General features: G+C 36.9%; 1 protein-coding gene across 2 annotated transcripts in view; it reads right to left on the bottom strand.

Annotated features, from left to right (window-relative positions):
* The window catches only part of LOC144959071 (inositol-trisphosphate 3-kinase homolog), a 43,950-nt gene that overhangs the window by 30,193 nt on the left and 1,257 nt on the right, over positions 1-12,500 (bottom strand). For both annotated transcript variants that reach the window (XM_078891443.1, XM_078891444.1), the window contains exon 2: positions 4,554-5,129. Coding sequence is in view for 1 of the 2 variants with exons in the window: in XM_078891444.1 (XP_078747570.1) it covers positions 4,554-4,898 (345 nt within the window). In the remaining variant the exon portion in view is untranslated. The remainder of the gene's footprint in view (positions 1-4,553; positions 5,130-12,500) is intronic.

The following is a 12,500-nucleotide window of genomic DNA, read 5'->3' as shown; positions in this document are numbered from 1 at the left end:
CACTCTCCACCCACTGCGTTGCGGACTCATTCACTGCTTCTATAGATAGTTCGAAGATGACGTGACTCAGGTCTTTGTTATTGTTTTTTGCCATCCGCGTTTGTGAGTAATGCTCACTGAACTGTATTAGCCTGACTATAAACGTTCATGGATACACACAGTTCTGTGTGTTCGTCAGTTATACTTCCGAATGGCAATATTAAGAGCTTCTTAGCCAAGCGCATACTATCTAGAGGACAGACTTCTGGGACAACCGAGTCATGTCGCCAATCCCTTAACGGCCAACTTTTCAAAGAGCTAAAAGTGGACGACGACACAACAGATAACACTAACACTCCATGACCCAAAACAGCAGCTTGTTTGGACTAGATTAGAATACAATCTAGATATTAACCCTTTTTTCTGTTTCTTGATTTAATTTGCTCGTCAAAAAAAATAAAAATAAATAAATAAATTCATAACCTGATACACGCCTACACATAAATAGTCCCATTTTTTTCTTCTCTCTTTAAATGTTTTTCTCAGATTGTCAAATCGGGACAGTCCCGATTTTATAGATAGAATGATGTTGACGTCACTCGGGTCTTTATTATTATTTTTTTTCTTTGCCATCCACGTTTATGAGTAATAGCCTTCAACAGCCGTGACGTCACTTCCTTCGTAATGACGCATAGTAACTTAGCAACTGGTTCTAAACTATCGGAACAATGGCGGGTGCCCTTATGAACTAATTCTCCAACGAGCATAAAAGTGTGTCCAGGGGAGAAAACATCATAAATCTGATCATGTTTTGACTTTTGTACATTCTGATAATATGACACGTGAAAACGGTCTAGCCAGCATAGAGAATAAAAAGTACCGATTTTCTTTGTTGAGAACCAAGCTGCTCGTTACTGGGCGACGGGACATCAGACTATTGAATCCTATTTTCACTTAACTGTATTAACCAGACTATACACGTTCAAGGTTACACATAGATTTGTGTGTTGGTTCGTTATACTTCCGGATTGCAATGTTGTGAACTTCTTAGCCAAGCGCATACTATCTTTGTTATTGTGTTTTGTCATCCGCGTTTATGAGTAGTTGTGAGCTTCTTTGCCAAGCGCACACGATCTGAAAGGATAGTTGGCCGCTATGCATTCCTTACCAAGTGGTACACTAGGAGGGGGGGGGGGGGGAGATTACACAAGTAAATGTTGGAGAAATCGTCGTAGTTGATTTCATGTGTGTAATATCGTAAGCGACAAGTTTCATATTTTGATGCTAGGTATTTAGCTAAAATATCCATAACATCCGCCAGTTGGATATAACATACCAACACACAATGTGTAATCTTGAACGTTTATAGATAGTATGCAGATGACGTCACTCAGGCCTTTGTTATTGTTTTTGCCATCCGCGTTTGTGAGTTGTTCTCACTAAACTGTATTAACCAGACTATAAAAGTTCATGGTTACACAGAGTTTGTGTGTTGGTCCGTTATACTTTCGGGTGGCAATGTTGTGAACTCCTTGGCCAAGCGCATTCTATCAAAAGTCTGGTTGAAATAGATGGAACGGAATTTACGTCATTCCGCTCTTTGTTTTTGATATTCGGCAGCCATTTTTATGAGAAGTTCTCAACAAATGTATCAGACTACACGTTTAAGGTTACACACTGTTTTGTGTGTTGGTACGTTATGTCCGGGTAGCGGATGTTATAGATAGTATGCGCTTGGCTAAGAAGCTCATAAAATTGCCATCCGGAAGTATAACGGACCAACACACAAAACTGTGTGTATCCATGAACGTTTATAGCCAGGTTAATACAGTTCAGTGAGCATTACTCATAAACGCGGATGGCAAAAGACAATAACAAAGACCTGAGTGACGTCATCTTCGAACTATCTGTTATACGATTTTTAACTAAAAGCAAAACATCAATAATTTAGTGAAAACTACTCATTAAAAATGGCTGTCTAAAATTAATAACAAAAGACTTGATTGACGTAAATTTCTTTCCTTCTATTATTATCATCAAATCAGCATCGAAGTACAGACATGGTGCATTGTAATGAAGGAATTAAAAATACTAGGGTGGGCTGTTCCAATCCGGACATTGTTCCAATAGATAGAATGCGCTTGGCCAAGGAGTTCACAACATTGCCATCCGGAAGTATAACTGACCAACACACAAACTCTGTGTAACCATGAACTTTTATAGTCTGGTTAATACAGTTTAGTGAGAACAACTCACAAACGCGGATGGCAAAAACAATAACAAAGGCCTGAGTGACGTCATCTGCATACTATCTATAGACACCTAGATAACCACACCTCTCGGACAGTCGTCATAATGTAAACAATGACAGTGATTGGTAAACATAGTGAATTACACAGGCTTTACTATCGGTGGTATGCGTCTGAGTAAAATACCCACTGTTCTACCGCTCGATCAATAGAACCAACACAGTAAAACCATGTGTAAATTTAAATGTTTATACCATGATCGAGAAAATGGTGTGATAACTAGTCACCCAATCGGCCGTATTAAAACAACAACAATGAACAGAGAGATGTCGATTTCATTCACGTTATTGTTTTTAAACAAACAACTATGTTTGTCCGAGCATGTGTGAAGGCGTGTCACAAATTCTATAGTCTGATTGGTCAAATATCTACTGGTTAATTCGGACCCCCTTCCCAATTCACCTTCTATTTCAACGCCCAGTTTTAATAAGAATTATGGCACAGATTAACAGACAAATCAGCTTCACTCACGCTAAAAGCCCCCAAGAAAAAAAAATAATCTAAAGTTCACATTTCACTCCGAACATTATTATTATTATTATTATCATTATTATTATCATTATTATTATTATGAAACAAATAATAAGAAAAAAATACAAATAATGACAAATGCGGAATAAACAAACAAATCAGTTTCACTCACGTTAAAAATCCTCATGAATTTTTTTTTCTTCAAAAGATCACATTTCACTCTGAACATCCGGTAGAATTGTTACCGGTATGAAAGCCACTAAAAAAAAAAGTTTAAAAAATGACAAAAAAATAGGGAATTTCCCGACAAACCAGTTCACTCACGTTACAAGTCTCGAGAAAAAAAAATTAATTCAAACCTCCCATTTCACTCCAAAGAAATTTTTAAAAAATAAGTAAAAATAACGACAAAAGCGAAATAAAGTGACAAATCATTCGCGTCAAAAGTCCTGATGGAAAAACAAATAATTAAAATGTCTCGTGACAGTCCAAACAGCTGGTAGAATTGTTACCGGTATGATAAAATGTTATACAGTAGTAAGAATAATAAAAGTACATAGAATACTTCTGAAAGAGATAATTGATTTCCATGTGGATGACATCGGCTAGCAGGACACCTAGCGACATAAACAGAACCAAACACACACACACACACACACAAATACCGATACACACACACACATACCGATACATACACACACACATACACCGATACATACCCCCCCCCCCCCCCCCCTCTCTCTCTCTCTCTCTCTCTCTCTTTCTCCATCGCTTCGCGCGTCCATGTGGTCTTGTGCCGTCTTCAGATAGAATCTAAAGAGGCGCGTAATTGAGTCCTTTGAAAACGCTCTCTATTCAAATTCTCTCACGGTACTCAGATGAAAATAAGTACCTGGTCGTTATCAGCGTTGTCTGTCGGAGAAAAAAAAAGTGTAATATCCTCAAACAGGCGTCATGTCTCATCCTACATGTTAAGTATTGCTGTAGGCTAGAGGACTCCTTGTACAGGACATTGAGCACGTTAGGTGGAGATTGCGCAATATAAACACTCCCCCCCCCCCCTTCTTTACAATGGCTCCCAATGACATCCTTGTTACTTCCAATACATTATACATCCCTGTTGCTTCAAGCGTGTAAAGGTTAGATTAAATATTCTATCGATCGGGTGGAGAGATACTACAGTTGGCGTAGCGGCGTTTAGGAAAATAAACACGGAGTTGAAACTCGAGCGATTTGAAGACTACAGCCCTGGGGATTTGATTTTCCTGCCGGAGTGATTTACGGAAATGATTCTGTTTGCCCTGAAAATCCAATAATACATGGGTTCAATCCCATCACGTTAGATGCGTGTTCTGTCGTGCTCTTTATAAATTATAAATAAATAAATATATACATTAAAAAACAACAACCACCCCACCCACCCCCCTAAAAAAAACCAAAAAAAAACAACAACAAAAAACAGTTTTTGAAAAATTTGGCCAAATATGACCGTCACACTGTATATCAAAAAAATAAATAAATAAAACAACTAAAAAACAAAACAAAACAAAACAACTATACAGTCGTGTCGCTCATCCCTACTGGTATTCTAATTTTGATTTTGATTTTCTTTCTTTCTTTTTATTAGGGGGGAGGGGGGGGGGGGGGTCTAACTCCCCCCCCCCCCTTTCTTTCTCTTTTTTCTCTTCCATTCTCTCGTGATGCTGATAATGACGATATAATGATGATGATGATGATGATGATGATGATGACGATAATGATATTAAACAGTAATTCAAATAATAACTGGCTCACCTCTTCTTGTCTCTGAGTGTAATGCAGATCTAGCCAACCCATGGGCGGGAACTGACATCTGTCTAAAACAACCCCGGTGTCCCGTCTGCTACCACTTCCACTATCACCATCATTGATATTATCACCAATGACAACACCACTGATATTATTCCCAACAACGAAGTTTCCACCACCACCAGCAGCAGCAGCACTGAATCCGTTTCTATTCTGGAGTCGACGGAGGTAGTTGGCACGGCGTCTCTCGGCCGATGAAAACGTGGAGCAATTGTCAGGGGCAGGAATGGTTAAAGCTCGACTCCGCATTCCTCCTCCATTATGATTCGAAGGGGAGTGATTTTCTTCCATGAATTTTGTCGATTGACGAATGCACAAGGAACACACATACACACGACACACACACAAACACAGTTACTAGATGGATGGATGGCTGCAGGTTGCAACACAATGAATTATCTAAAGGTCAGGAATTCCTTAGAGATGGGAAGTAGATCGTATCAGGGCCAGGCACAATTCAAACAAACCAAACAAATTATAATAGAAACCTGTATGAAATCCGTCGCTTTCTTTGAAATGTATCTGTGGAAATAGAGGGAGAGGGAGAGAATGAGTGTGTTTGTTTGTGTGTGTGTGTGTGTGTGTGTGTAAGAGAGAGAGAGAGAGAGAGAGAGAGAGAGAGAGAGAGAGAAAGAGAGATTCAGACAGATAGATATAGATAGATAGATAGAGAGAGAGAGAGAGAGAGAGAGAGAGAGAGAGAGAGAGAGAGAGAGAGAGAGAGAGAGAGAGAGAGAGAGAGAGAGAGAGAGAGAGAGAGACTATAATACGGTATATAGAAGATTAAACAACGAATAAATATTAATTTTTCAGCTCTTCGCACTCGGGTAAATATTTGAAAATGTCAATTCAATTCAGGGATTGGTTGGAGTGAAAAGGAAAAAAACAAAACAAAAAAACAATTAATACAAATATCACTTGAATCAAATAAAGCACCTCGGTACTATTTGTTTGCCTTTTCAAACACCCTACGATCTATGGAATGTGTAATGCTTCTAGAAAAAAAATAAAAACAAACCAAAAATAAAACAAATTCTTCTTGATATGAGAGAGTGTGTGTGTATATGTCTATTAAATGGTATAAGAACATAGCGCTTGCCACACTCTGAAAACAAAACAAACCAAACATGTTTTGTTGTTTTTTTTATTTTGACCAGAAAACTCGCCCTTCAAACATCGATCTATTAATATTAAAACGGCCTTCACATTGGAGTAAAATCTCAGGTTTGAATTTTTTTTTGATAATACGAGGGTCACTTTAATCCATTTTGATATTTTTAAAGGACGAGTTTTCTGGCCAATTTTTTTTATAAAACAAGAGTAGAGCAGGGCAGCCGATATAACATAATATTGTAAGATCAGTAGTCTCTTGTATGTCGGGGGGACCCTTAAGGATCGAATTGAGTGGTCAAAAAATTCCAAGCCCGTGTTGAGATCACTTGAGATCCGCAGAGGAGGACGGTATGTATAATGTGAAGATGCTGTAGGCCTACACTTCAATTGTCTGGCTATGGGAATATCAGACCTGCCGACGAGCTCGAACATTTCGTAAAACAGCAGAATTAAATAGACATTTTTGATTCAATACAATGTGTTAAAAAAAGAAAACGTTGGTGCCCCAAAGCATATATTCAGGGTTTTGAAGGCATATTTAATACTGCTAAATGTCAAAGATTAATTTCTAAAGTTAATTGTAGTAACTTTTATTTTTTCCCCCTGAAAACGACGGATTTTTAACATTTGAAGCAGGCAGGTCAGGACTATAGACGGGTTGGTTTGGTACACTACAGGCAGTAGCCAATGAATAAATGGGATGTTATTTCACCTGTTGTCAGGAAACAAAGAAACCTAGAAAGGAAAAGAAATATGCGAGATATGATGAAATCATATATATTTATATATAAATGAGTAGAGAAGTGTCAGGAGAAGATAAGGAATAAAAAAATACTAACTTCTGTTGCGGCGATTGGGAGTTGAAAACAAAGGACCCGACTGTTACGGAAACCTCCGCCTGGCCACGAGAAGGAAGCTCTACAATTACAATCGACACCATCCAGCAGTGTAGTGGATAGCGTGGAATATCAAGTCGATAGTGTACAATAATAAGCGCGATAATGGTACCCTAAAAGAACAAAAAAATACAAACCAAAAACCCCCAACAAAAACCCAAAAAACAGCAACTAATAAATGTTAAAAACGGCTTTGCCTGTTACTGTTACAAACACATCAACTGAAATTATAAAAACAGGGAGTCAATTAATTCAAGCATATCTCTTTCCATTTCGAGGACAAGGTTAGGACATGCCATTATGTCAACACAGACTTCGTCCAGAGATAAGGTTTGTTTTCATGAGAATGTCATTTAAGATGTTTAATCTTCTCAGCTGTGTCAACACACAAAACAAATCGCAAAATCTAGATATTCACAGTACCGTACTAGGTATATATATATATATATATATATATATATATATATATATATATATATATATATATATATATATATATATATATATATATATATATATATATATATATATATTATATATATATATATATATATATACCTGTTTGGATTGTTTGTTTTCTCGTATTTTTTCCCCTGCCTTTGCCTGGCACTGTTTCACACATACTCTCTCATACCTTTATCTAACACTAGTGCCTGCTCCCAAATTTGTTACTATTTATTTATTATTATTATTTTAGGCTTTTCTCCTCTTACAAAACATGCGTTATTTACATCCTCTTTTTAGCAAGTTCAAGGCTGTTTCAATTTACTCTGAGCTTTTTATAAATAGTGTTATATCGTCATTAATTCCGGGGTTCCGCCATTATACTGACGGTGTTATTAGAATTCCAAATGTCACAGTGAAAAGATTTGTAGTTGAAGTAGACGAAAGCAATCGTGATAGGCTGACGACAAAAGACGTAGATAGCTCATGGTCACTATAGATAGTATGCGCTAGACTAAAAAGCTCATAACATTGCCATCCGGAAGTATAACGGACCAACACACAAAACTGTGTGTATCCAGGAACGTTTATAGTCGGGTTAATACAGTTCAGTGAGCATTACTCATAAACGCGGATGGCAAAAAACAATAACAAAGACCTGAGTGACGTCATCTTCGAATTATCTATACTTTAAGGAGAAGTTGGGGGGGGGGGGGGGGGGGGGAGGTACCCCACATGAAGAAAATGCTTTGGTAAAGTTGGCTGGATGTCATTTCTTAATAAATTAATCTCCTGTATTTATCGACCAAGTTAGCTGGATGTCATTTTTTATTACATTAGATCTCCTGTATTCAAATACCATTTATTTTTTAAAGATTCAAAGGAAACACGAAACACGACATTGTGTGCTGAATAAAATGGTGCTTGAACAATTTATTTTTTAAACCCCCAAGAAAACAACCCAAAAACAAAGTGAGCTATGAGAACAATTCACACCCAAGTGACATTGTCATTCAAAAACACAGGTACAGTATTTTATTCCCCCGACCACTTTGTCCACGTAATGGTAACTGGGTCTATTAGAGCTGATGAAAAGTACTTCATTAGCACAAGATAGACGTTTACTATGTATAAGGGAGACAACCATGACAACAGATACAATTGAAGACCACGTGGGAGCGTCTTTATTGTTGTGTTTCAATTTGTTCCAGTATAGATAGTTCGAAGATGACGTCACTCAGGACTTTGTTATTGTTTTTTGCCATCGGCGTTTATGAGTAATGCTCACTGAACTGGATTAACCCGACTATAGACGTTCATGGATACACACAGTTTTGTGTGTTGGTCCGTTATACTTCCGGATGGCAATGTTATGAGTTTCTTAGCCAAGCCCTATACTATCTATATTGTTGTTTGGCTATTGAGTTCTTGTTGTGAATTGTTTTCATGTTGGGTGTCACTGTGAGTTCCATTTACTGTTGTGTGTTATTTCTGCCTGTGAGTTTGTGACGTCACAATGGGAATGCCTTCATTTTCCACGCTCTTCTTACTACAATACTCACAATGAATTGTTGATTGAAATTAGTCGAGTGTTGACTCTGTTTTTACTCTTATTATTACCCGACGAACATTCCCAGACTATTCAGGTGATGCCTGGATTCATGGCATTTTTAACCGCCCATAATATGTCCTCTACAAATATGGAGAACGCCTACCTCAGTGAAGACTTTTTCTTGATCATTTCCCATATTCTACCTATCCTGAACCAGATGTAGAAAACCGGTCATGACAACCACATATGGTGGTAGTCGTGTTTCACTACTTTTTATTAAAATGTTCTTTACTCTTTTGCTTTGATATTATTGCTATTTTCTTCTTTGCGTTCTTAACAGCTTTTTCATTTCTGCTTGATACAAAGTGTATTTACCTGAAATACGATTAACATCACATGTTCTAGTAAAATCTTGAAATTTGAACTACATTCTATTTGCCAGGTTAACCACCTGACACACCTCTGCTGAAACCCTCTCCATTTCATCATTATTTAGGTGTACAGAATCATTCTAGTTCAAGTCAGAAAAAAATATCTAAAAACTGTAAGATCGCCAAATAGGCATCATATCTCATCCTAGATATTACGTGTTGTTGTTGGCTAGGGACCCCTTGTAAAGCGCTTTGAACGCATTTAGTGGATATTTCCCTATGTAAATGCTCAAGTTTTAAGTTAAAATTTTCTACGATGAATAACCAGCAAATAATCATATTTATACCATTTTATCTTTCACTGATTGGATTTATATTTTAAGAAACAAAAAATATCAAGTTTCATTTACTAACAATCAATAGTTCTCTCTCTCTTTCTCTAAAAAAAAAAAACAACAACAACAAAGCCAATAAAACGAAGGCTACAACATTGAAATGATTCATAGAGCTGAGTGTCTTTGTTCATAAATATATCTCCCAAAATTTTATCTTTCAATTTAGGAACCCAAATGCTTGGCAAAGCACTCACTTCACACGTAAAGGGAGAGAGATCGTCCCAGGAGAAGTCGGTTTGTATTTTATAATTCTCTTCCCCCCCCCCCCCCCCCCTCCCATCAACCCTGAGCTCCAGAAGCAAATTTAGTGGATATTGTGCTATATAAAAGTTCTATCTTAAAAAAATGGACTCCAGTTGGAAAACCTTTGGTATCAGTAATATGGTAATCTACAAATAATACAATTTAAAGTGGCGAGTGATTAACATCTGTTTACTTCATCACTATTGGCCACATTTGACACAACTCATACACCATGGGAAAGATATATTTATGGACAATAAAGATCTTTTATCATAATTATTAAAATAATTCCAGGTAGGATACATGACTTTGAAAAAGATACATATACAATTTTAAACGGAATCGGGTGTAGTTGGAAAATATCCAAAATGTAACAGCGTCCAATACTTTTCTCATTGTCTTTTCCTTCATCACTTATTGAAAATGAGAATGGACAGGAAGATACTGTGAAAATTCTAGCTATATTAAAAAAAAAACACAAAAAAAAACAAAACAAACTTGAGCTTTTATACAGCGCAATGTTCACTAAAAGGGACCCTGACCAACAGCAAAACGTAGAACGAGACATGACGCCTGTTAGACGATATCACAAGTTTTTCCGACAGAGCCAAAGTTGTTTTTTCCTAATCAAACAAAAAAGGAACTAGTGCATTCTATACATAATGATGTCCAGCAAAATGAGCTCTACAACACAGTGGTTAGTATATATAACTGTAATCAAAGCATTTCTATAAATTTTGTGATGTACCAGAGAAATCAGAACGAGAAAATTGTCGGCTGCATCGTAACGAATGTGACGATTTTCCTATGGTTGGATAGGAGAGGTTTGAATAACAACAAAAAGGATAGAAAACACAAACCGTATTGACAAATTAATTGAAAACAAAGTCAACGCTGGTCACTAGCTGACACGAAAGATTTTCAAATTCAACTTTATATCAGAAATCAAACTAATTACTATCGTATAGGCTACAAAAGCAGCATCGTTTTAGTTTGTATTCTTTGGGGGGTCCTGATAGCTCAGTTGGTAGAGCACTCGCTTCACAATCAAAGGGACTGAGATCGATCTCTGGTGTAGTCGAGATTATTTTCTGAACTTCCTGTCCACCTAGCAGTGATTGGTTAGCTAGGTCTGTCAGACCTGATGGAAAGTACTTTGTGATAGACTAGCGTCCTATCTAACGGTTAGCAATCAATTGCTATTGTCTGTTTCACGCTATAGAAACCGGGATAAACTCCGACTGCACAGGGTTAATGGCTCTGAATGACCACTTTTTTCATTCATTCTTTGACAAAAACATAATGAAGCATGTCCAATTTACACTATCACTAAGGCAATGAAACTGAGCAACCAGATAATTAAATTTTACAATGCCTAAAGTCCTGTAAAAGGAGAAGTGACGCAAGCACCTACGGAAATCTTAGTGGATCAAGGATCTGAGTATAGGGGGGGGAAAAAGGAATATGAACAACAACGAAAGAGGTTACCAGTGGAATGAGGCTTGAAACACAATAGTGCCAGGCCTGTAAATTATCTTTTCCTAAAATTGCCGAAGACTAATTTTTCTTTTAACCATCGGCTACCTTAGCATCAACAGACATTAAAAATATAAACTATGCGCTGCCACATAACATCGTGTGTACCATTGCCTAGGCATTCCATGAAGTGAAGGAATATTACATGTCAACAGGAGTCATCCATGTTGTTCAAATTGAACAAATTGGGCTTGGAGTTTTTTTAATACTTTCGCAAAAGGGATAAAAAATGAAAGTGCCTGAGTGGAGATCAAATCAAGACTTCTGGACCACAGTGCAATACCTGAACCCCCCCCCCCCCCCACCGCCTGTGTTAATAATAAAATAGGTGAAATGTCAAACACCTTATTACAACAAGAAAAGTTGAGAGGGCAGCCTGTAATAATATAAACAGATAAGCAATCACCACAACATTTAGATGCAGGCCTGTAAACAATCTTTTCCAAAATTGTTAGAATTTTTTTATTTCTATCTGCTATATTACCAGACATCAATAATAATAATAATAATAATAATAATAATAATAATAATAATAATAATAATAATAATAATAATTACACCCATCTGTGCAACATTGTGAGATGCTGTCGTCTAGGTATTCCATGAAGGAATAGAGATAATCCAATCATTAAACAATCCTCTGATGTCAAAGGGAATCACCTATATTATCCAAAATTAGAGATTGGGGATTAATAATAAAGCGCAAGGAAGAAAAAAAAAATGCCTTAAGCGGGCCTTGCACACAGGATTTTCTGGACCACAGCTTAATGCTTTAACTTCTCCACCACCCCGTACCCCCACAAAAATAATAAATAATAGCAGTATAGGTGAAATGCCAAACACCTTATTACTATAACCTCTCTATTGCAAAATAATCTAATTAAAAAAAGTTCAGAAGCAAAAATAGAACAAGAACATATTTCGGTTCTCAGTCAATTATTCGTATTTACTTTTATAAAAGCATTTTGCCAAAATTGTCCGGTAAACAATGGTATAATTAAAATACAAAGAAATAGTCATGTCGGAAATTGTTAGTCAGATCTGCTACACAAGAAATATAGCCTTTGATTCTGTTCAATCATGTGTGAAGATATGAGATGATAGCAAACATTGCAAATGTGTATTGGACAATTGGTACGAAAGGAAGAGCAGACACAGATGATTCGCAAAGAGGGAAATCCCTCATGATAGACGGTTTAGTTTAGGCAATCATCCACGGTTTTCTTTCCTATTCCAACTCAGTAGTTCAGCAACAATTGTCTGGTGTCTAGAGTTTGGAATCTTGTTTTTATATTTTTAATCATGCCATACTTTGTTAATTCTTTCTTCTGATAAAGCTATAA

Source organism: Berghia stephanieae, chromosome 13, assembly GCF_034508935.2.
Source record: "Berghia stephanieae isolate SIO BIC M18660-M18661 chromosome 13, UCSD_Bste_1.3, whole genome shotgun sequence".
Taxonomy (NCBI): Eukaryota; Metazoa; Mollusca; class Gastropoda; order Nudibranchia; family Aeolidiidae; genus Berghia; species Berghia stephanieae.
The sequence above is the reverse complement of the archived record's forward strand: the minus strand, read 5'-3'. Positions and strand labels throughout refer to the sequence as shown.